A 23585-nucleotide genomic window follows, 5' to 3' on the forward strand; every position below is an offset into this window, starting at 1 on the left:
TAATCGGTTAAGGATGAGTCTTGGATGGCTAATGAGGCTGATGGTGCGTTTATTCGCATACAGCTTGAGGTTGCCATTTTAGGAAATGTAATGACCAGAGACTGGGTCCATTTATTGGGCAACTTCTTCTTCTCTTATGGCATAGGTCCGTGATTGCTCCAGGCGTTTCCTCTTCTCTATGTTTAATTGAATCTGAAGGGACGGTGTCCACTCCATGAGATTTGCATGCTTTCAGGAAGCTCACAACATCATGCACCTCTGCCTTTAGTATGGACGGACTTTCGTTCTCTTTTTCTGCACTGGGATCACTCTGAAGAAGACTGGGGTCTAATTGAAGGGGATAGATGTAGAGGTCGCAGCGTTATTCACTGCATCTGTTCAGGAATGCGGCACGCTCTTTGTCAATGTTGATACATGCCATATCATTCAACTCCTTCTTGGCCTCTTTCATCTTCTTCCTCACCTACCCCACCATGTTTGCTTTCTGGTATTCTAGACTCATGGCTGGTTTACTTCTTTTACCACAGATTTATCCTCTTGTCGCAGAGGTCAATGATCTCTACGGTCACCCATGACATTTTCTTCTTTCTCTCTTTCCCAAGAAGATAATTTGTTGAATACAGCAAAACGTCTTTGATAATGTTAGTAATGGTGTCGATGTCATTGTCTAAGATATTCAGGGCTGCAAACTTTACGCCATTATGTGCTTTAAATGTCGCTTATGTATAGGGATCTGTCAGTTTCCCCAAGTCAAATCTAATGCGATGATTCTTGGTGTTGCGCTTGTTCTTTGGTATGAATGTGTGAAAATAGTAAAAATGCATATTTTGACATCCATATAATTCCGTTATATATGATATTTATCTATAAATCTGTACAAATATATATATCAACCATATAATTAAATGTTAAACAATGAATCTTGTGTTTTATCATTATTGTTAAGAAGCATAAACTAGCAGTTAAGTTATTTGCATGAAGACGCATGGGTTTTGTGATTTGTTTGTTACTGTCGGTAACAAGTGGTTAGCTTGTGGCTAAGATATTAAATAGTAAAAACATCATTTTGAATGCAAAGTAATCGAATCATAACGGAAAATCAACTTTTCTGAAAAAAAGTTATTATCAAATATATGTATTGAACAATGTATTTAACTCAAAATCACCCAAAAACAGAGCGCATCCCTTCATTCTATACATAGATTATGATGTCACTAAGTTATTGTCACCTCTATACTAAGACGAATAACATTCCCCTGGGTTAGGCATTTATATTTCCGCTAAAGTAGTTTTCGTAGGAATGAAAATGTAAATAATGAAAGAAAATCGTTTTTTATCATATGTTTGAAACGGAATGTTGTTAAAAGAAATGCAATTGTCTTATGTTTTAATGTGATTTTGAATCTCTGTTAATAAGACGGATAGCAATAATCAGTAGCAAGATTTATCCGACCTACTTTCGCTTTCACTTTTCACTCGTAACAGACGTGCTAACCACAATTACTTTCGCGTTAGTACACATGTCAGTAAGACCGGTGTGTACACAATGACATCGCTTTAAACAGCCATAACTTCATATATAATGCAGCTATTTCAATGCGCTTGGTCTTATTCAACGCAGAAATGAATTTACTTTCAGGAAATGTACATATATTGCAATATTATTTCATATTTTGTGTCAAATTTTAAAACTAAAACGTATGAAAAAACATTCTTAACATTCTTGCCGTTTCATTATGAATCAAAACTAACTGTTCAGCGCCGTTTGAACCTTTGCTAGCATACATTTTAACTGGCCGATATTTTTAAACACAAGTGTGATTTCATTGGTCAAATTTTAAGAAATAACACTATACACATCTCGCGTGACCTACAAGTCATCGATTAAACCCGATCGAAGACTGAAAACTTCACGGAGTAAGGGCCATTTTGCCTGCAAATTTCACGGACCTTGGTACCATTATTCACTAAAACGTATGAAAAAACATTCTTACCGTTCTTGCCGTGACATTATGCAGCAAAACTTACTGACCAGCGCCGTTTGAACCTTTGTCTACGTACATTTCAACTGGCCGACATTTTTGAACACACGAGTGATTTCATTGGTCCAATGCGCAGGTGTGTCTTTACTTCAAGAGATTTAATTCATTAATCGGGTCTGATCGATGACTTGCAGGTCACGCGAGTACATTTGAACTCATTGTCGATTAGCAGTTATCATTAAATAATAACATTGCTTGATGCACGCACATAATTTTACGAGTTAACACATGTTCAAGTATTATTATATATTGTATCCAGCTTATACTTTCGAAAATCCCTTATGCATGTGTTTATGAAATTGTTGAAAACACATATTGTCAATATTGATAATGAATTGTTTTCAAATCGTTGTTTTCACTATAAAAAAAGATTGGAATGATAAATTGTATTTAAATAACATTTTTACATGTATAAAACTTGTAGTTGTATCTACAAATACATGTATTGTTTGACAATATCATCCGTCATTTCAGCGTATGAAACATTGACAGTACTTTGCATAACACTAATCTAATTAAGCATTTAAACATAATCCATATTAATAAAAAAGTGAGAAAACATTTTAAATAGCACATTAACAATATAGTCCGTCAGAAATGAGCTTATTTTGCAATAGACCCGGCATTGCGGTGTATAGTAAATGTTTACATATTTGTCGATAGAGGACATGTTTCTGATAAAAATTCCATTTTTCATTTAAAGATAATTCACAAAACTCATTCTAGCCTGTATATGTAATCTATTGACTGGTCATTAATTATTTAAATAGTCAGCAATAGTTAATATGTGGCCATGCTAGACTGGACAACAATAAGGGTGGACGATAGTGAGTCATGCAATAAAAACCTGAGCTAAGAAACTAAACAATTCAAGATAAAAGATAACATCATTAACAAAATGATTACCCCTGGGGTATATTTATATTGACCCATACAAATATTCTGGCCATGAGGTTTTTAATTTGTCGTTCGGGTTTTAAAAACGCCTATGACTAGATAAACATTTACAGTCTTTAGTGCTATTGTTCCAGTCGGAATGTTCACTATCTTTGGTGGGTGATTGTTTTCTATTTAACGGATCAATACATCTCTTTTGACTACTAGCTTTATCCTTAGCATTTGCATAAATCTTCTCACGCTTTTGTTGTTTGGTTTGCTTATAAACGTTCACAAATCTGTTACAACTAATAACTCTCAGCAAGCTCAAACGTCAATTTATGAGAGTTTCAGGCTTAAATTTTGCACTAATAATCCTCTTCTTATCCTGGCTAAAACAAATACAAGGTGTTTCTATAAATATGTCGCTTGATATGGCATTTCAAACCCCTTAAACATGTCTCATGACATTCTCTCCTTTAAAAAACTGGCATTGTACTATTTCAGGCATGTCGTCAATTTATTTTACTTAATAGATGCCGAATTTTGAATTATTGAGTTTGTGTAGCAACACAAAAGTATGGTAATGTACGCTTAACCGATGTAGCGGTCCATTAAAGTCTCTTTCTGCTCGAAGATACATAATAATAAGTAATACCGCCTATCAAACCGCAAATTAGACAACACACACACGAGTGCGCACGCGAGCACGCACTCTAGCACGCACACACACACACACACACGTGCATGCGGGCTCGCCTTGAATGAACTATCCTATTTCCTGTACAACAGGATTACATGTATACTTGAATTTTACAATGAACACAAATATCCACAATTCTGGTTATACAATTCCAAGACTGTTGTGTGTCTTACCATTGACTGAGCGTTGATAACCATTTGCTGATTGAGCTGAATAAAAACCCATCTATATCATTTTTATTTCAAATTTTCGGCAAAAACAATAATGGTTATGTCAACCATTATAAAGTAATTTCGCAACATAGTTAATAATTATATAATAAATTGTTTTGTACATGCTTACCGATTATAAATCGAATTAAAATGTAAAGCATTTGAATTTAACAACTATACGTTCACGATGTTTACATCTAGTTTAAAATATATTATGAAGAACATGAGTAAAAAAAGTGTATTCTTATTTTAGTTGTCATTGTTCTGTTCATGTATAGGCAATAACAGATTCAATTGATTTTTTGTGGCAAACATTTCATATACCTTACAAAATGACATAAATAAATACAATTATTTCAGTCTAAAAGCATGGAATTTAGATCCACTGGATTGTGATGGAATTTTAACTGCACAAGTTTGCATAAGCGACCATATTGGCTGACATTTTTGGTATAATCTTGAATTTTAATTTGATTAATTTACTCCCCAACCAGAAAGCATTATGACAGCATTCTAATTTAGGTAAAAAAAGCTAGATAATGTATAAAGGCATGATTATATAACACATGTATCACAATATTTGTTGTAAAAATGCTGAAACGGGCGGTCAACTTGGAAATCGTCTTGGAAATCTCAGGACACTCAATGATACCAGATCGGCATCATTCAGATTCTTGATTGAGGATATGTTTCAAACTATAAATCAACTATGCACACCAAAATACGGGTGTGTGACGTTTTCTACCGGATAAGTGATGTATTGTTGCGAATTTATGCACATCGTTTCAAATGTATCGATACGGTTTGTTCTGAACCAATAATGTTACCACGCTGATAAATTGAGACATTGCTGATAGTTGTGTTTATCGTTCAGATACCAACGAATGCGTAACTGTGCCTTGTAAGAACGGCGCCAAGTGCACTAATCTTCAGAACACGTACTCGTGCACATGTTCACCTGGCTGGCAAGGACACAGCTGTGATCAGGGTATGACTAAAAATAAGTTGTGACAATACGTATTTAATTCCCTTTAAATACGTTTCCGGTGGCTATTTTTTAGAAAGCTATTTCATACCCAGCCTGTACACGAGTTGCTTTTTATGATTAATACATGATTCCATACAATTCAACCGCGTAACGAATTGTATTACCGTTTCACAACTTTCTACACTTGTTAAATATTTGTCTTGGCGTGTTGTTAAATAGGTCGATGTCACCACAAATGCATAGGATTCGTTTGGCGCTCAAAGCTCTGTTGCACATGTTCAAAACGAACACTGCGTTTAGAGCATATTGCTTAATTCATTATGCACGCCCTTTGTCCACTATATTTATTGAAATACGAGTGTGTGTTTTTTCAAATAAACATAATTTTATGAAAACGAATATATTTCAGATATCAACGAATGCGTGCCCGCCCCGTGTAAGAACGGTGCCACGTGCACTAATCTTCAAAACGCCTACTCATGCACTTGTTCACCTGGCTGGCAAGGCTTCAACTGTGATCAGGGTATGGATACAAATCACTTGCAAATGACCATACGTGTTTCATTTTTTTAATAAATTTCCGGTGGCTATAGGTAACAAACTATTTCATAACCAGTCTGTAAACGATTGGTTATTTTATGAGAATTTTATAATGGCATACAAATCAATCACGAAACGAAGTGTTTTCCCTTTTCACATTTTTATAAATGTGTTGAATAATTGTCTTGGCGTTTTGAGAAATATTTCGAAGTCAACTCAAATGCATAGGCCACGTCCTTTGTCCTTTATTTTTAATTTAATATACGCGTTATTTTCTAATCAACATATTTAAATTTAAACGAATGTATTTCAGACATCAACGAATGCGCGCCCGCCCCGTGTAAGAACGACGGCACGTGCGCTAACCTTCAAAACGCGTACTCATGCACATGTTCACCGGGCTGGCAAGGCAATAACTGTGATCAGGGTATGGCTATGCATTGCTTGAAAATAAACACACATGTTTGATTGCATTTCAGCTATTATTATTTTTCTATGACATATTTTACAAAGCTTTTGCATACTCAGCGTGTAAACTAGGGGCCTAATTTTTAATTATTGTATATTGTCATTGCTAATCAATGGTTTTTGCTTATGGTACTGTCATTTCACAACTTAGTATATTTGTTAAATTATTACAAACGCGTATGTGGTGTAACGTATTAAAATGCATTATGTTATGCATTATGATATCAGTTTGATAGTGTTATACATATTATAAATGAATTACGGAATAGAAGTTAAGTTAAAAAAATGAGGACAATGCTTTCCGAAATTGCTGCCAAAGTCAAGATACCTCCTCAAAAATTTGCTACGTAAACCAAAATATAATCCAAATTGTGCTTAAGAATAATTATATGTACAATTAATACAACCTTAGTAGAACTAAATTGAAAAATAGATGTTTTATTTAAATGAATATTACATTTGAGTATAGTATTACATAAACATATCGGCATGATCCTTACCATACCATATAATTTATATCTTTCTAATTCTAAGAATATATTATTTGTTTTAGAAATAAATATACCGATTAAATGTCATGAATCAACTTGGATGCCAATTTTAATACCATAATACGTATTATTTAACATGTGTTTATTAAGGTCAATTAGTGTTTGTTCCAGTTGGTCTTAACGCTGTCAGCTGTTAAGCATATGGTGATGTTATTGTGTTAATATTTGTTCATTTTACATATTTTGTTTTTCGTGCCAACGTTTCTATAAACACCTCTGTATATGGGCGCGTTTCATATTTTCATAGCATGTATCCGAGGTTGTTGTGCTTGTTATTGGATAGTCTTATCCTACTTGCCTTCCATCACTGTAAAAACGTGTTTTTCTTCTAATTAACCTTTTCTCTGTATCAGGTTGCCCGTACCATGCTGCGACAAACCTGTTCGATTCCTTCGCTAAGTCCTTTAAACTAGCTGTTATATCGCCTGCAAGTATGTTAAGAGTTGTTTGCGGTCAGCATTTTAGTTTATTTACCCTTACAATAATCACAATATCCAGCCCCAGTGTTTGATGCATAGATAGCGTCAGCAGAGAGCCATATGGTCGCGAAAAGTCTCTGTCTTTAACCCATTTTGCGAATTCCAATTTTCTTCCTAACTGGTGATTCCATGATGATGAATAACGAGGGTTTCAGGACAGCAATACAAATGAGAGAATAAAACAAAACACGCCTGTATTATCAGCTACCATAGACATGCAGATCTGTTCTGTGTCTACAGAATCAAGCATTTGCCTTTTAATGATAGCGTCAGTTACTTTATGGGTTGTGTATTCAACAGTTCGATTGATAACGACACTTTTATATATTTCAGTATCATGACCTCATGTATCGTCCAACGTGTGTGTTTGAGTGTACAAGATGTGAACTATTTCATTCGTGCAAACCACTTTTCGAATCAGAGAGATCATCTGGGTTTTTTTATTATCAGTGAAACATAGTATAACGTTTAGTGTTGGTAAACCTTTTAATTTGTAAACCCTTCAACATGGAATTGTTTACCTGGCCTCGCCATACTGTTGGTGCTTAACTACATGTATCAGTAGAAAACTTAGTAGAAAACATATTTCCTCAGTTTTTTTTCTTATTAAAGACTTAAAGTCAATGTGAATGTAGTAATGTATATTTCCGTCTATTGGTCAGTGAATGGTATACAGATAAGAAGATCAATATATTACTGAACGTTGGTATAATTATCAATATGTTGTTCAGACACTTCTACTTTAATAGTCGCTTTAGCACCAGATTATGAGATACCCATGATTCAGTAAGCATAGCAGTAGGTACTGGAGCCTATTCATGATTTAGTATATTGTGAATGTCAACTATCCTGGAACTATCTTGTAAGTCAATCACTCTTTAAAGGGACCTTTTCACAGATTTTGGCATGCATTGAAGTTTGTCATAAAATGCTTTATATTGATAAACTGAAGTATTGGCCCTTCAAATCTCCAGTAAAAAAACACAAGAATACAATTAAAAAAAGAAAAAAGTGACCCTCGACTGGACTCGAACCACTGACCGCTGGAGTCCTGGATTTAAAAGTCGCCCGCTTAGACCACTCGGCCATCCGTTCTCCTGTTATTATGCAATGTATTTTTACTTCATAAAAGCAATCCTCGTAGTTTCACAAAATATAACGTCAACAACAAAATTTCCAAATTATTCGATCGTTTCGCGTTGCAACGCTTTATAATTTTCAGGTTTTCAAATCGTCAAAACATGAATGTAATATATATTTTAGAGCATGGAAAATGTTCAGTATTATTGTTTCCTCAAAAACATCATAATTAAAACAAAAATGTGCGAATCTGAAACAACTTTTTTTTATTTTGTTAAAAGGCCCCTTTAATAAATCAGATTTATCTTATACTATTTTGTGTCTGCGACCCGTATGTGTTTTCTAGACACAACGTTGGGTTCATCCTTATTATATATTGAACAATACACATTCTCCGGACATGAGTTATGAAATTATGTCGTTTGGATGTGTTTCAATATATATATGGCGTTATCAACATTAACAGACCTTGATGGTTTTGTTCCTGTAAGAAACTCCACTAGACAGAATAGGGGTTGGTAATGATCCGACGGATCAATGCATTATGTTAACTTTCTTCGATTACCTGTTTTATCCTTAGCATCTGCACTAATCCGCTTTTAAATGTTGCTATTAAATGGTACTACTTATTTCTTCGAGATCTTCTTCCATCCTGCTGCAAATATAGAAACTCAAACTCCAAACCATGAGAGTTTCAGGTTTCAGTAGTGCACCACTGATCCTCTTCTTACCATGGCGATATCTCATACAAGTTGTTTCTATAGACATGTCGCTCCATATATGTATAGCATTCAATACCCCTTGGACCATGTGTAATGAAATGATGTCTCTTTGTCTTGTAAAGTTTAAGGCATTGTCCACATTGATCTTATGCCGTTCTTTAGTTTGTGTAGGACAACAGGGAAGTATGGTCACATTAGCTTAACTGAAACCAAGTGCAGCGGTCAATCACCTTCTCTTTCTGTTCGTACGAACACAATTGTATGGAATATGACCTTAAACAAACAATCAACCCGCAATTTCGACAAACGACTGTCAGTAGCTGGTTTTAAAAATACATTTAAAATCATCAATTTTATATAAATTATTTTTAGTGGAAACTTTGCGCAAAACATCCTCTTGTCAATAGTCGTAATGTCCATACATCTGTGGGTATGTTTTCCCATTAAACAATTTCGAGACTTTTGACTCAATTAGCTTTTCCATAAAAAAATCAAATTAAAATGTAAATAATTTGAAATTTACGAATATATGTACATGATGTTTGCACTAATTGTAAAAGCTATTATCAGAAACAAGTGTATGTTAAATATAGATTCTTATTTTCATTTTCGTTAATATCTTTATGTCTAGGTTATATAATAAATGTAGGTGATTTTGTTTTGATATTCGTCAATGTTCCTTATAAAATGTCAGTAAGTCAATTATTCATGTTGTTATAGCATGACATTTTGATCCGAAGGATTATAATGGATATTTTAACTGCAATCATTTGCACACGCGGCCATATTGGCAGACATTTTGGGTTTAATCTGGAAAGTTACTTTGCTCAATTCACTCCCAAACTAAAAAAAAAACATACTATCATTATATATCAGGTGTAACAGATGCTTAAAAATGAATAAAGGCATGAATATATAACCATATATGTCAAAATACTGAAACAGCGTTCATCATGGACGCCAATTTGGATATTTTAGGACCTTCAATTACACTAGTTAGACCAGCATCACTGAGATTCTTGAGGGGATATGTTTCCAACCAAAAATGCATTACTATACACTCAAAGTCCGGGTTGATGTCGTATTATGCCTGACCTATAGGATTTTTTTTTGCTTGAAGTGCCGGATTTTGATAGGGATGGGATCCTTGTGAAAAGTCGCACTCTGTTGCACATTATCAAACGGAACACTGCGTTTAGACAATTACTGCTAAATTTAAGTGTTACCACAGTGTCTTATATGTTACATGTTATATACACGTTATTTTCCAATAAACATTAATGAATGTAATCGAATGTATTTCAGATATCAACGAATGCGCGCCCGCCCCGTGTAAGAACGGTGCCACGTGCAGTAACCTTCAGAATGCGTACTCGTGCACGTGTGTTCCTGGCTGGCAGGGAAATAACTGTGACAAGGGCAAGCTTTACTTATAGATGTGTATTGACATATCGAATATTGTTGATTTTTTTTATATACATGTTTACATGCATTTATATGCTCAAAGTCGTCACTTTGTTACACATGGTCAAAAGAAACACTGTGTTAAGACAAGTATTGCTACATTTTATATGAACGCCGTTTGTCCAGTATGTTACATGTATGATATACAAGGGTATTTTTTAATAAAATTAATAATGTGTGAGCGTTATTTCAGATATCAACGAATGCGCGACAGACCCGTGTAAAAACGGCACAACGTGCATCAACCTTCAGAATGCGTACTTATGCACGTGTGTACAAGGCTGGCAGGGAAATACCTGTGACAAGGGTAAGGTATACTTGTTAATTTGTATTGAAAGATCGGAGATTCTTGATTAGTTCATACACTGTAGGAGAGTTTATATGCATGCCCGCTAAGAAGGATTTGTTAATAATACAATTGTCGGTCAGCAATAATATCACGCATTTAAAAATGTCCGTTTTTCTCCGAAACTAAGCTTAATCGTGTATTAACTTGTATTACTTCTTAAAAGTCTAAATATGATCATTGACTATTTTTTATTTCAACTGCAGTATCCATTTATTATCCGCATTTGCTGAATTAATAAACATACACAATATATAAATGACGTTAATATGCATACGTATCTTAAAGATGTCGACAAATGTGACACAAACTCTTGTATGTAGGGGGGCGACATGCAACTTTTGTAATCGAGTATGCGTTAGATAGATGCTATTACGCTTGCAGGCGGTGTGTTGTTGCTAGTTTAATGAATTGCTAACAAGGCGAACGTATGCAGATCTTGTCATCTGTGTCAAATCGATGTTTCTTAACGAATAATGTAACCACGCTGATTAATTTAGACATTGAATTGCGTTATGTTTATCGTTCAGATATTAACGAATGCGACTCTGCGCCGTGTAAAATCTACTAAATGACCAGACACCCACACTTTACACCCCTCTCAACCCCCCAGCCCCGATCCCACCCCGACCCCCAACCCCTAAATTTGTGTTTTTTGAAACATGGTTAAAAACACAAAGATTTATTTTTATTATTTCATTCTTGAAAGACCATCCAACCTTCCCACCCAAGAATGTCCCCCCATAAAACAAAAATGTATTTTCTTTTTTTTTCTTTTTTTTTTGAAAGATAAAGTAATAAATGACAACACCTCAACACTATTCACCACTCTCCACCCCTACCCCTCATCTCATTTTGATTGAAGTATTGAGATAGGTCCCTTCACCTTTAAACAGAAAAATAGAAGAGCTGTCTGCACCCGCTAGGCGGCGCTCTTGTTAAATTCAAGTAACCAATGGCCTAAAACATATAGGACAATATATGATAAGCAACACTATACATAACAATTATCAAAAGCGGAGGTCACCGCCTTAAAATGGACAATGCAGAGAATTGGAGTTTCCAAAAACAGTTTAGTTATTAGCACTCTAATGGGACATGTTGATTTTCTCTTTTTTCTTCGCATATTTCTTAGTGTTGTGGTATTCTGCATTAATCATTAAAGTTTAAAAACAATTCACCGTACAATATTTTTTTTTTCAGTTTTGAACCCCTAATTTTTTTTTTCCTCCATTTTTTCTGAACCATGTATTTACAAAATTCACTCTCATTAATCCAAATATTGAACAAACAACACTTTTTTAGTATGTATAATAGATAAATGCATAATATATACAAATATGATAGTTTATAACATGTGAGAAAAGGAATAAAGAAAATATAAACAAACAAGTGATGTCATCATCCTTCGGAAAACGAGAAAAAATGCAATCTCTAGTCACGAGTCTTCTTTTAAATAAATTGTAAAAAAATGGCAAAAGGAAATTACAATCTTCCAACAAAGAAATCATCTACAATATATGCTTGAATGAAAATAAAGAAAAAAATGGGAATCACCAGTGAAAACGAAAAGTTCCTGCTTTACAATCAAGGGTACCCCTATTTTCCAGAAACGCCATACTGAATTTGAGATTTTTATATGAGAGCATAAAGATTAGCTAAATGTTCAAATAGTATTATAATTAGATAAAAAAAGAGCAAAAGCCTATAATAAACTCATAAACATATTAACATGCATACATCTATTATATCATTTGTGACATGGAACCTACTCAGTGCAGTAAGATTTGCTAACCTAGTTTGAAATTGCACGATAAATGCATTTTTCTATAAATAAGACTTGAAAATGTTACACGGAAATAAGAACATTAATAATTAAGTAACAAGGCACATTTAATCATTCAATTATACACGTTTAAAGGAAAATAACTTTATCAATTTATCAATGAGGAGTAAAACTAGTGATAACATTTAACTTATTATGACAAACAAAACAAATACATGATTGTCATGGTAGTTTTTTGAAGAACTTCGATAGGTTGGAATAAGTGTCTGCAAAAGACGCTTGGCATTGGTGACCCTGGGCTGACTGTCAGAGTTATTCATTATGAGAATGGTCTTAAGACCATCACGTTCAAAGATCATTTTAAGATGCATAAGTTTGAGTCCAGAGCCAGCTATAATATGTATATTGTTGCAGCATTGAACACATGAATGTTAACAAGAACACTCAGTGACTGCAAGTTCCTAGCTTGTTTCTGGGTTAAATTTGAGTCCATAATCTGTCTGGTTTCATTTTCCTCCTGCACAGGTAATCAGCATAGCACTGAAAAGATAACACCATTGTTCCTTTGAAGTTGATACATGTATTTGCCTAGTAGTTATATTCAGGCAGGTTCATAAGAACTTCAATAAGTTTAAGTCGAAGAAAATTATGCATAATTGCAAATTGTGTATGAATAATTTAAACCATTTTTATTTATTAAAATAAAAATATTTGGTCTTTTCTTATTTATTTGACTTCAATAAGCCTTTTTAAAGTTGTTTCTATAAATTGACAACATTTTCTTAATGTTATTTAACAAAACAATTATATACAGACATTCACTACATATGTCATTACTAGCATTATATATGCCCTTTTAAACTGGATTAATAAGTAAGTGTAAACTCCACATATATACATTCTTCATCCAAATGTTAATACTAAAGACGTGTATTATACCTACTGGATATGAAACCGACTTTTAACGTTACATTTATTACTTAAAACATTGGTTCTACATTTACAATCACATAAATCAGTGAAAAACCTAAGTTCACTTCCATCTTATAAGTATTTCTGCTATAAAGGAGATGGATGAAACTTAATGAATGGTCATACCCGCATGTATTTCCATTTTCTTCTAAGTTCAACTGATCATTGGAGCATTCAGTGCTGACAAAAACAGTAATTAACCCTTCCTGGACCACCAATATTGTTGACCATTGCTGAAATTTCAAAGATAATAAATATGCAGCATTTTTATTTGGATACCATAATACATAATTAAGGAGATCACACAAGTAGCAGTCATTGGCATATCATATTCAAAATAGTAATTTTAGTATTTGGGACATAATATACTTTTGTTGTTTGTTTGAGGAAAACATCATTACTTTGTCATAGAATTCAAATATGCTGTCCTTCATTTCCATGCATTTACAACACACATTTGTCTTACATGGCATATTTTTTATTTTTCAAAATGAAAGCAAATATTAACCCGAGTATGTAGTAAAAATCACTGACAGGGTGCACTTTTCCTACACAATCTACTTTACTCCAATTATGAATAATGAAATTGTTATAGATCTACTTGAAAGAAAATGCATAATCCATGTACCTTCCTGTTCCGAGCTTTGTGTTGATAACAAAACAAGGCATTCCTTTCTTGAAAAGTTGAAGACTCTTCTTTACGTGATGGGTTTTGCCGTACGATAACCAGTTCATATGGCTACAGTCATCACACAAGCATAAATCCACTTTATCCCCTTTTACTGCTCACCAACAATATTAAATTTTGTAAGTGACACGGGTTCTAAACGTTATTCTTGACTGGTCAAAATGTTCAAGCGTTTTGACAGTCGTATTTCCAGGAATCGTTTTCTTCATAAATATCAACACTGCCATGCATAAGTTGACGTTTATCATTAACTCCATTCACATTAATATGAACAACAATTACACTTTTATGAATCTTTCTCTTTCAAGATAGCAAATTGCTTTTTTTTAAACGACCCAATCTGTCAGGTACAATGTCGGCCATATTTGTTGTCATTTTATTTAGTTTGTGGGTCCTACATTTAGTATTTCATAGCGTTTTTATCGAATATTCGTAGTTTTCCGCCCATACCCGGATAACGTTCGGAGTGACGGATATGTACGAAATAAGGCGATATTGCCCGAAGTTCATTAGAGTGCTAATACCTTGAATGCTAGCTGAACCCCACACTTAACACATTATTAATCACAAAACATTCATGTGTAGAATACCACCTCATGTAGCTTTGTGGTACATGCTTTATGTTTTCTTAAAGGCTGATATAAAAAATTAACAAACCCAACCATATGCACACGTGCAGACAGAAAAAAGAAAATTTGGCATATGCTATGTTTATTCTGCAGCACTGACTGCAGCAAAATCTTCTGACCATATACAAACATGGTCATTTTTCTACAACACCTTTAGATACCTCTTCATAGATGATAAAGAGTAGCAACTGTAAATTGTAAGTGGATACATAGATAATAATTATAAGTTATATAAGGTGCACATTACTTTGACCTGAAGTAACAGATTACCGGTACTTAATTGTTATTCTGGCAAGAGTTATCATCACGACTATATAATATCAGGATGCATAGTCCATATTTTCATTTCTGACATTAAATAATGGCACAAACCAACACGTAATCTCAGTGTTCTCAAAACAAAAATTGAGTAAACAGTTATATTTTCAAAGAAGATAGCAACGTTGCACTAAAACAGGTATTTGTTGCACCTTGCATATGATTGTTTGGCGGAAAAGTAGCCATCGTCAGATTGATTGTAATCGAAGAAATCGCCGGCTGCCGGTTCTTATGGATAAAACTGGTGTTCTGCAATTAAAGATTGTATATACATTTATTTTAATATTGAAAAAGTTCATCCTTTAAATTTTATGTTAATGATTTAATTACCAGTACATGTATGTCAAGCTGACATTAGCCTTTTTGTTTTGGTGACAGTATAAAATAGTATTATGTTCCTATTTATTTTATCCAATCAGCTGTCAACATTCATACTAGGTGACCGTATATGTGTTTTTCGGAAGCGCTTGAATCCAAAATTATATTCCATATTAGATTGAGCGATTTATCAGAATATTTAAAAAGTCCAGAAATCCAGATGAACTTCATGTAGAAATATCGCAGAACTTCCTTAACAAGGTTGAATAATAAGCCCTACATTTAAAACGTATAATTACAATACATTTATAATAATGTCTTAGGTAGTTTTCCGTGAATAAAACAGTGATTTCACTACCTCATTAAATGATGTGTTTGCTTTAGCTCTTTCGCAGAGTTGACTTTGCTGCGTACCGGTATATATAACCTGCATAATGCAAATAACAGAGATAGGATACTATGTATCTTATACACGTTATATCGAGCAAGGTATGTTCAATACTGTGATGTATTTGTTCACCGCTGACTTACTTAAACTGGACTCATCTAATATTATACATTTAACATCTTATAAAAAATGGTATTTATATGAATATACACTTGTATGCTGCTGCAAAAGTAGGGTAAACAAATAACATTGACCTGCATGTAGTGAGTTACTTAAATGAATTGTTCAGTATAAAGTTAAATTAAAAACTATTTTGTTTTATATTTTCAAAGAAACATTCAAACCGCTGTCGTTTTTCTTTGTTATTGGTACATAAAAGTAACAATTTGTTATACAGGCTGATCAGGGACGACACTTCGCGCTTTATGGCATTTTGCGTTTACAAAAAGTGTTTTCTTAGCAAAATCTCGTATAGGCCCAAAGTGTCGACCCAGATTAGCCTGTGCAAATTGCACATGTTAATCTGGAATGACACGTTTTGCACATGCATAAAACCCCATGTTCACAGACCAATCCAGGTCGCAACAGAATTTGAGGTAACTTACATGTAGTTATAATTGACCACTGTTATAAGCCTGTAAATTATGTGACTCAGCTGATTAACAAATTTAATGAATACTTGGATAGTATATTTTATAATATATCAGGGTATCCGCATTTTAACTATTATTACTATTATTATTATTATGTCTGCTTAAAGACAAATTCTTTTCGGCATGTTCGGGGCGACTTTGGTAGATGATAACCACTGGTGGACTGTTCTTTAAATGATGATACACAAAACAAATTAATTATGGATAAATTAACAAACTTTTGCGTCAAAATCTCAGAAAACAACTGCATACAATCGCATTTAGCGTTGATTTTTCAAAAACTCTACATAAATATATTATTTCAGCATGTCCTACCATGAAGTTTGGCATAAACTGTGCATTTGACTGTGGAAACTGCCTCCACAACCTGTGTGACCATGAGACTGGACTGTGTACCAGCGGCTGTAAGCCAGGCTTCTTAAGCACCTACTGTAGAACAGGTAACTCATATATTTACTTGTTTAACTGAGAACTGTTTTAGGATAATACAAATAAATGATATTGACTCAGAGGGTAAGCTATTTAAGTTCCAGTCCAGTAAAAACAGAGCACTAGGGTGCGCTGCAGTTCAGCTTATATTATACAGTGAAACCTACTAGCAAGTAAACCACTTTGTACCCAAGCATACAGTGCTGACATGGCGTAACCAGTTTTTAAAACAAGTAAAAACAAAAATTGCTACTGATTGAGTCTAACTTAACAGCCATCAAGCCATTTTTTCATTTATCATTTGTTGATATTTGACACCAGTAGTAATAGTCTTAATAATTATGTTACATAAGTTCATGATTTTATTTAGTTTCAACTCATATGTTAGAAATTTTTCAAGAAAAATGCTACTAATAAAAGTTGTTAAACAATATACAAAACATATGTTTGTTTGCAACATTTATTAACATGAATAATAGCTGCCAATGCGCATTTTGGATTCTGGTTAGCAAGTTTGACTAAAGTGTTAGTGTTTTTTTAGCTCACCGGAGCACAAAGTGCTCATGGTGAGCATTCGGGATCGCTTTTTGTCAGTCGAGTGTCCGGGTTCCGCCATCAACATCTTGCCGTGTTAACACTGTAGAGGCCACATTTTTGTCTGATCTTCATGAAACAAAGTTCAAAGATTTGTCCCAATAATATCTTGGTCGAGTTCGAAACAGGATCATGTGAGGTCAAAAACTAGGTCACTAGCCCAAACTTGGTCATAACATTTATCGTAATGTTTTCTCAGTTGAGTTCGAAAATGGTTCGTTTGGTTGAAAAACATGGACGCCAGGGGGCGGGGCAGTTTTCCTTATATGGCTATAGTAAAACATTGTTACCACTCTAGAAGTCACATTTATGGTTCAATCTTCATTTAAATTGGTAAGAATATGTTTTTCTTATGATAACTCGGCTGAGTTCGAAAATGGTTCAAATTCTTAAAAAAACATGGCCGCCAGGGGGTCGGCTCAGTTTCCTTACATAGCTATAGTAAAACCTTGTTAACACTCTAGAAGTCACATTTATGGTCCAATCTTCGTGTAAATTGGTAAGAACATTTGTTGTTATGATAGCTCGGCTGAGATCGAAAATCGTTCCAGTCCTGTAAAAAACATGGCCGCCAGGGGGCGGGGCAGTTTTCCTGATATGACTTTAGTAAAATCTTGTTAACACTCTATGAGTAACATTTATAGTCCAATCTTCATGAAACTTGGTCAGAATATGCGTCCAAGTGATATCTTAGCTGAGTTCTAAAATGGTTCCGGTCTGTTGAAAAACATGTTTGCCAGGGGGCGGGGCAGTTATTCTTATATGGTTATAGTGAAACCTTGTAATCACTCTAGAAATTACACGTATTGTCCAATCTTTTTGAAACTTGGTCAGAATATTTTTCCCAATGATATATCAACTGATTTCGAAAATGGTTCCTGCCCGTAGAAAAACCTGTCTGCCAGAGGGCAGGGCAGTTTTCGTTATATGGCGATTGTGAAACCTTGTTAACACTCTAGAAGTCATATGTAAAGGCCAATCTTCATGAAACGTGGTCAGCTTATTTGTCTCAATAATATCTAAGCTGAGTTCCAAAATGGGTCTGGTCTGTTGAAAAGCATGGCTGCCAGGGGGCGCGGCGGTTTTCCTTATATGGCTGCAGTGAAACCTTGTTAACACTATAGAAGTCACATTTATATTCCAATCTACATGAAACTTGGTAAGAACATTTGTTTTTATGGCTGCTTAGCTCAGTTTGAAAATGGCTGCGGTCTGTTGATGGCCGCCAGGATATGGGCAGTTTTCCTTTTTTAGCTTAAGAAAAACCGTGTTAACACTCTAGAAGTCATATTTATAGTCTAATATTCATGAAAAACATTTGTTCTTATGGTATCTGAGCTGAGTTCCAAAATGGTTCTAGTTTGTTAAAAGACATTGACCGCAAGGGGGGCGGGGCAGTTTTCCTTGTATGGCGACAGTGAAACCTTGCTCACACTCTAGAAGTCATATTTGTAGTCAAATCTTCATGAAACTTAGTTACAACAATTTGTTTCAATGATATCTTGGCTGAGTTCCTTTATGGTTATGGTATGTTGAAAAACATGGCCGCCACGGGACGGAGTAGTCTTCCTTAAATGTCTTTATAGTGTAACCTTGTTTATACTCTACTTAGACATTACCAATGTACACTGTCAATGATGCAGTCATCTCAATATTAATTTTACCGATAAGATATACAATCAAATTGCCCATTTTCTATTTATTTTTGTTCATTTCTAAAGAGAATTATTATGATTACGATTGGTTGGGGATGAAGTGCAACACACATATTTATGATATTTGAAAACCCTGTATTAAATATTCTCAAAATTGCAAGTAGTAATATTGATTTCACAGAAAATTACTTAGGGGAGAAGCAACTGTATATAACTTGAATTGTGTTTGACCTCCAATCATGAATGCATGGCTTGTCATGAATGCACTCTTGTCTCTCCAATTAAACCCATTCAGCCACCTGCTTATCAGCAACTTATTCATTCTCTATTGACTGTGCCTGCATTGTACTGGTACAGTAATATTCATTGATGCCTTTGTAATGGTTATGTGAGGATTGTGTAACAGGCGTGCAGTTTAAATGCCTTATTTTCAAATGATCATGAAACTTAATTAGAACATTAAAATTGCCCCAGTCTTGACTGAGTTCTAAACCGGGTAACATGTGGTCAAAAACAAAGTTTCTAGGTCATATTGAAGTAAACACACGTGAAGGGAATACTCTAGAGGCCGCATGTATTGTCCTATCGTCAGAACAATTGTCCAAATGATATTTCTGCTGAGTTTTAAAGTTGGTCACATGGGGTAAGAAACTAAGTTAATTGTTATTTAAACTTAAAACAGGTAATTTTACTTGACAAATCTTCATGAAACTACTTCAGATTTTGTTTTAAAAATAATATCTATCTTTTCCCAGTTTGATAGTGGGAAACTTAGGGTCAAACGCGAAGTCACTAGGTCAACTGACAGAAAAAGATTATGAGACACTCTAGAGGCCACATTTATTGCCGGTTTTTCAAGATATTAGCCCAGAATGTTTGTCCAAATTGTATCTCGGCTCAGTTCAAAACTGAGTGATACTGGATCAAAAGCCTGGTCACTAGATCAAATTAGAAAAAAGCTTGCGAACTTTTAGAGAGGCCTTGCTTTATTTCATGAAACTTGGGGTCAGAATATTTGTATCAATGATTTCTCAGCTTAGTTACAAACTGGGTCATATGAGATCAAAAGCTAGGTCACTAGGTTAAATAAAATATAAGCACTCAATAAGCAACATGTATTTCCTAATTTTCATTACACTTGATCATAAAAAATGTCACAATCATTTCTAGGACGAGTTCATAGATATTTACATTGGGTCAACAAATATGTAAATTGGTGAAATTGGCATAACCTGTATGGTAGTTGCTAATTATGCCCTTATATCACCAAACAACACCATATCTTTGCCATTGACAGAGATTAAGGAACTGTTTAAAATGTTTGCCCAGAACTAAACAGCGACAAGTATTGTTATGGCAAAAAGCTTATTGTTCCAATTAAGGTAATTAAATTAAGCTGGCTTGCTATACTGAACTTTGCTTGTCAGAGATAATATATTGAATTTAAAAATATCAATAAAGGTTTTCAAAACAAACTTTCATAGAGACCATAACCCTAAACACAGTCAGTGTAATGTTCCAAAATAAAGTATTTTAGTGTTCCAATGTTCTTTCAGGAGGAGCAGTTTCAAATCTGATCACATACTCAACAGACAAGACCATTACTGTCTGGTGGAACCGACCAGATGAACCCAGTGTTGACATTGTGGCCTACAAATTGATGATATACAATACATTCATGTGTGAAATTGTGCTGAATGTTACAGAGAGTTATATAGCAAAGGTTACTAAGCAAAGATACATCATATCCGCTTAAAGCTCAAATGGACATTATGTATGCCACTCTTAATGAAGGGACACTGTCAAAAATGATTTAAGTGATCGCTCTTAGTCTTTGTCTAGTCAATTCACTTATTGTCCATAGGAAATGAAAATCAAGGATTATATATACATGTAATGACAAGCATTAATATATTTCAGTATATTCATTTGAAGAAGAAATACTGCCTCTATTTCAGCCAATGTGCTCGACAGATAGAACCTCTAATCAATACCCAAATTCGTTGCCCCTGGCGTTAAACCAGAAGCAAATGAATGTAACAATTTCCGGACTGAAACCAGATACCAACTATATACTATATGTCATGGCATACACAGAGGAAGGCATTGGGGAAATCGAGAACATCACTCTAAAAACACAGATAGCATGTACGTGTTATGGCTACTTAAATCTGAACACCAGATATTTTATCTTTTGAAGCCAATATGTCAGTCATTTTATGCCACCTCTATCAATGGCAGGATATAGATTTGCCCTTGTCCTTTCGTCTGTCCATCAGGTTTTTGTGTCGCCTGTAATTTAAAAAAGTAAATTTTTTGAGTGATGAAACTTTTAAACAGCGTAACATTATATGCACTTATTTTAGCTCACCTGTTCACAATACGCTTATCGTTAGCTCTTATGATTGCCTTTTGTAAGTCATCTGTCATCCCATGTGCATTGTCAACATTTGCCTTGTTAACATTTAAGAAGCCATATTTTTTGTCTGATCTCCATGAATATTGAACAGAAGATGTGTTCCTATGATGTCTTTGCCGATTTCAAAAATGGGTACATGAGGCCAAAAACTAGGTCACATGGTTAAATTAAAGAAAAATCTTGTTTATACTATAGAGGACACATTTATCATCCAACTGTCATAAAACTTGATTAGAATATTAATTGTTCTAATGATATATCGCATGAGTTCGAAAATGGTTCTAGTTTATTAAAACTCGTGGCTCCCAGTAGGCAAGGCTATTTTCGCGATATGTCTACAGTGAAACCTTGTTAAGGGCATTTTAATCTTCATGAATTTTTGTCAGAAAATGTGTTTGTTTGGTATCTTAGCTGAGTTTGAAAATGGTTCTGGTTCTTACAAAAACAAGCCCGCCAGGAGGCCATGCATTTATCCTTAAAACGCCAGAGTAAAACCTTGATAACACTCTGGTTTCTAATATTGTTTGATATGGGGCCAGGAATTGGGAAAGCGTTTTGACAAAAAAAGGTAAACACGTGTTTTGTTTTGTGTTTACGTTCTGCAATTTTATCCATGATTTAAATATGCAAAATTGTATATATATATATATATATATATATATATATATATATATATATATATATATATATATATATATATATATATATATATATATATATATATATATATATATATATATATTTATTTATTTATTTATTTATTTATTTATTTATTTATTTATTTATATTGCTCAGCAAATTAGCATATTTATCTTTTTTCAATGGGTGAATTAATTTAGTACCAGTAACATTTTGGAAAAAAAAACACTATTCAAGAGTATGTTAAACCTCATTTTCATGTTATTGTAAAACCTTTCCTGTGTTATTTGAAAATATCTTAGTAAACAAATAAATATCTGCTTTTTAATTAAGTTAAGATGGTGTATAGATTTAGTAAAAAACAAACCAGATTTTCAAATGTTTATCCACAAATAAGATTTTCATACCCCTAATTTTATAAATATGACATGAATAAACTTTAAAACCAACAAATACTTCATCCTAAATAATTATTTTTTGAAAACATTTCATGTTTTCCTCAAAATTGGTCTTTTCTCCTTAATATTGTATGGTTGTGTTTTCTCCTCAATTTTGTAGGGTTAAGTCGTCTGCAGGGTTGTGTTGTCTCCTCAATATTGCTGAGTTGTGTTGTCTCCTCAATGTTGAAATGTTGTGTTGTCTCCTCAATGTTGCAATGTGTGTTGTCACCTTAATGTTGCAGGGTTACGTTTGCTCCTCAATTTTATAGGGTTACGTTTTCTCATCAATATAACAGGGTTGTGTTGTCTATCTCTATGTTGCAAGGTTGTGTTTTCTAATCAATATTGAAGGGTAATATTTTGTCCTCAATATTGCCGGGTTGTGTTGTCTCCTCACTGTTTCAGAGTTGTGTTTTCTCCTCAATATTGCAGGGCTGTGTTTTCTCCTCAATATTGCAGGGTTGTGTTTTCTCCTCAATGTTGCAGGATTTTGCTTTCTCCTCAATGTATTATCGTTGTGTTGTCTCCTCAATATTGCAGGGTTCTGTTGTCTCCTAAATGTTGCAGGTGTGTATTTTCTCCTCAATATTGCAGGGTTGTCATGTCTCCTAAATATTGCCGGATAATGGTTTCTCCATAATGTTGCAGGGTTACGTTTGCTCCTCAATTTTATAGGGTTACGTTTTCTCATCAATATAACAGGGTTGTGTTGTCTATCTCTATGTTTCAAGGTTGTGTTTTCTAATCAATATTGAAGGGTAATGTTTTGTCCTCAATATTGCCGGGTTGTGTTGTCTCCTCACTGTTTCAGAGTTGTGTTTTCTCCTCAATATTGCAGGGCTGTGTTTTCTCCTCAATATTGCAGGGTTGTGTTTTCTCCTCAATGTTGCAGGATTTTGCTTTCTCCTCAATTTATTATCGATGTGTTGTCTCCTCAATATTGCAGGGTTCTGTTGTCTCCTAAATGTTGCAGGTGTGTATTTTCTCCTCAATATTGCAGGGTTGTCATGTCTCCTAAATATTGCCGGATAATGGTTTCTCCATAATGTTGCAGGGTTACGTTTGCTCCTCAGTTTTATAGGGTTACGTTTTTAACCAGGTTTTCCGAAGGAAAAAACTGGTTATTAGATTGGCGAATGCGGGCGGGCTGGCGGGCTGGCTGGCTGGCGGGCTGGCGGGCTGGCTG

At 34.3% G+C, this 23585-nt stretch overlaps 1 protein-coding gene across 1 annotated transcript in view; it reads left to right on the top strand.

Annotated features, from left to right (window-relative positions):
• The window catches only part of LOC127835727 (slit homolog 2 protein-like), a 208169-nt gene that overhangs the window by 176188 nt on the left and 8396 nt on the right, over positions 1 to 23585 (top strand). The window contains exons 12-19 of the mRNA XM_052362162.1: positions 4708 to 4821; positions 5231 to 5344; positions 5675 to 5788; positions 9967 to 10080; positions 10319 to 10432; positions 16529 to 16663; positions 20458 to 20624; positions 20860 to 21049. Coding sequence (XP_052218122.1) covers positions 4708 to 4821; positions 5231 to 5344; positions 5675 to 5788; positions 9967 to 10080; positions 10319 to 10432; positions 16529 to 16663; positions 20458 to 20624; positions 20860 to 21049 — 1062 coding nt within the window. The remainder of the gene's footprint in view (positions 1 to 4707; positions 4822 to 5230; positions 5345 to 5674; positions 5789 to 9966; positions 10081 to 10318; positions 10433 to 16528; positions 16664 to 20457; positions 20625 to 20859; positions 21050 to 23585) is intronic.

This window comes from Dreissena polymorpha, chromosome 6 (genome assembly GCF_020536995.1).
Source record: "Dreissena polymorpha isolate Duluth1 chromosome 6, UMN_Dpol_1.0, whole genome shotgun sequence".
Classification (NCBI taxonomy): domain Eukaryota; kingdom Metazoa; phylum Mollusca; class Bivalvia; order Myida; family Dreissenidae; genus Dreissena; species Dreissena polymorpha.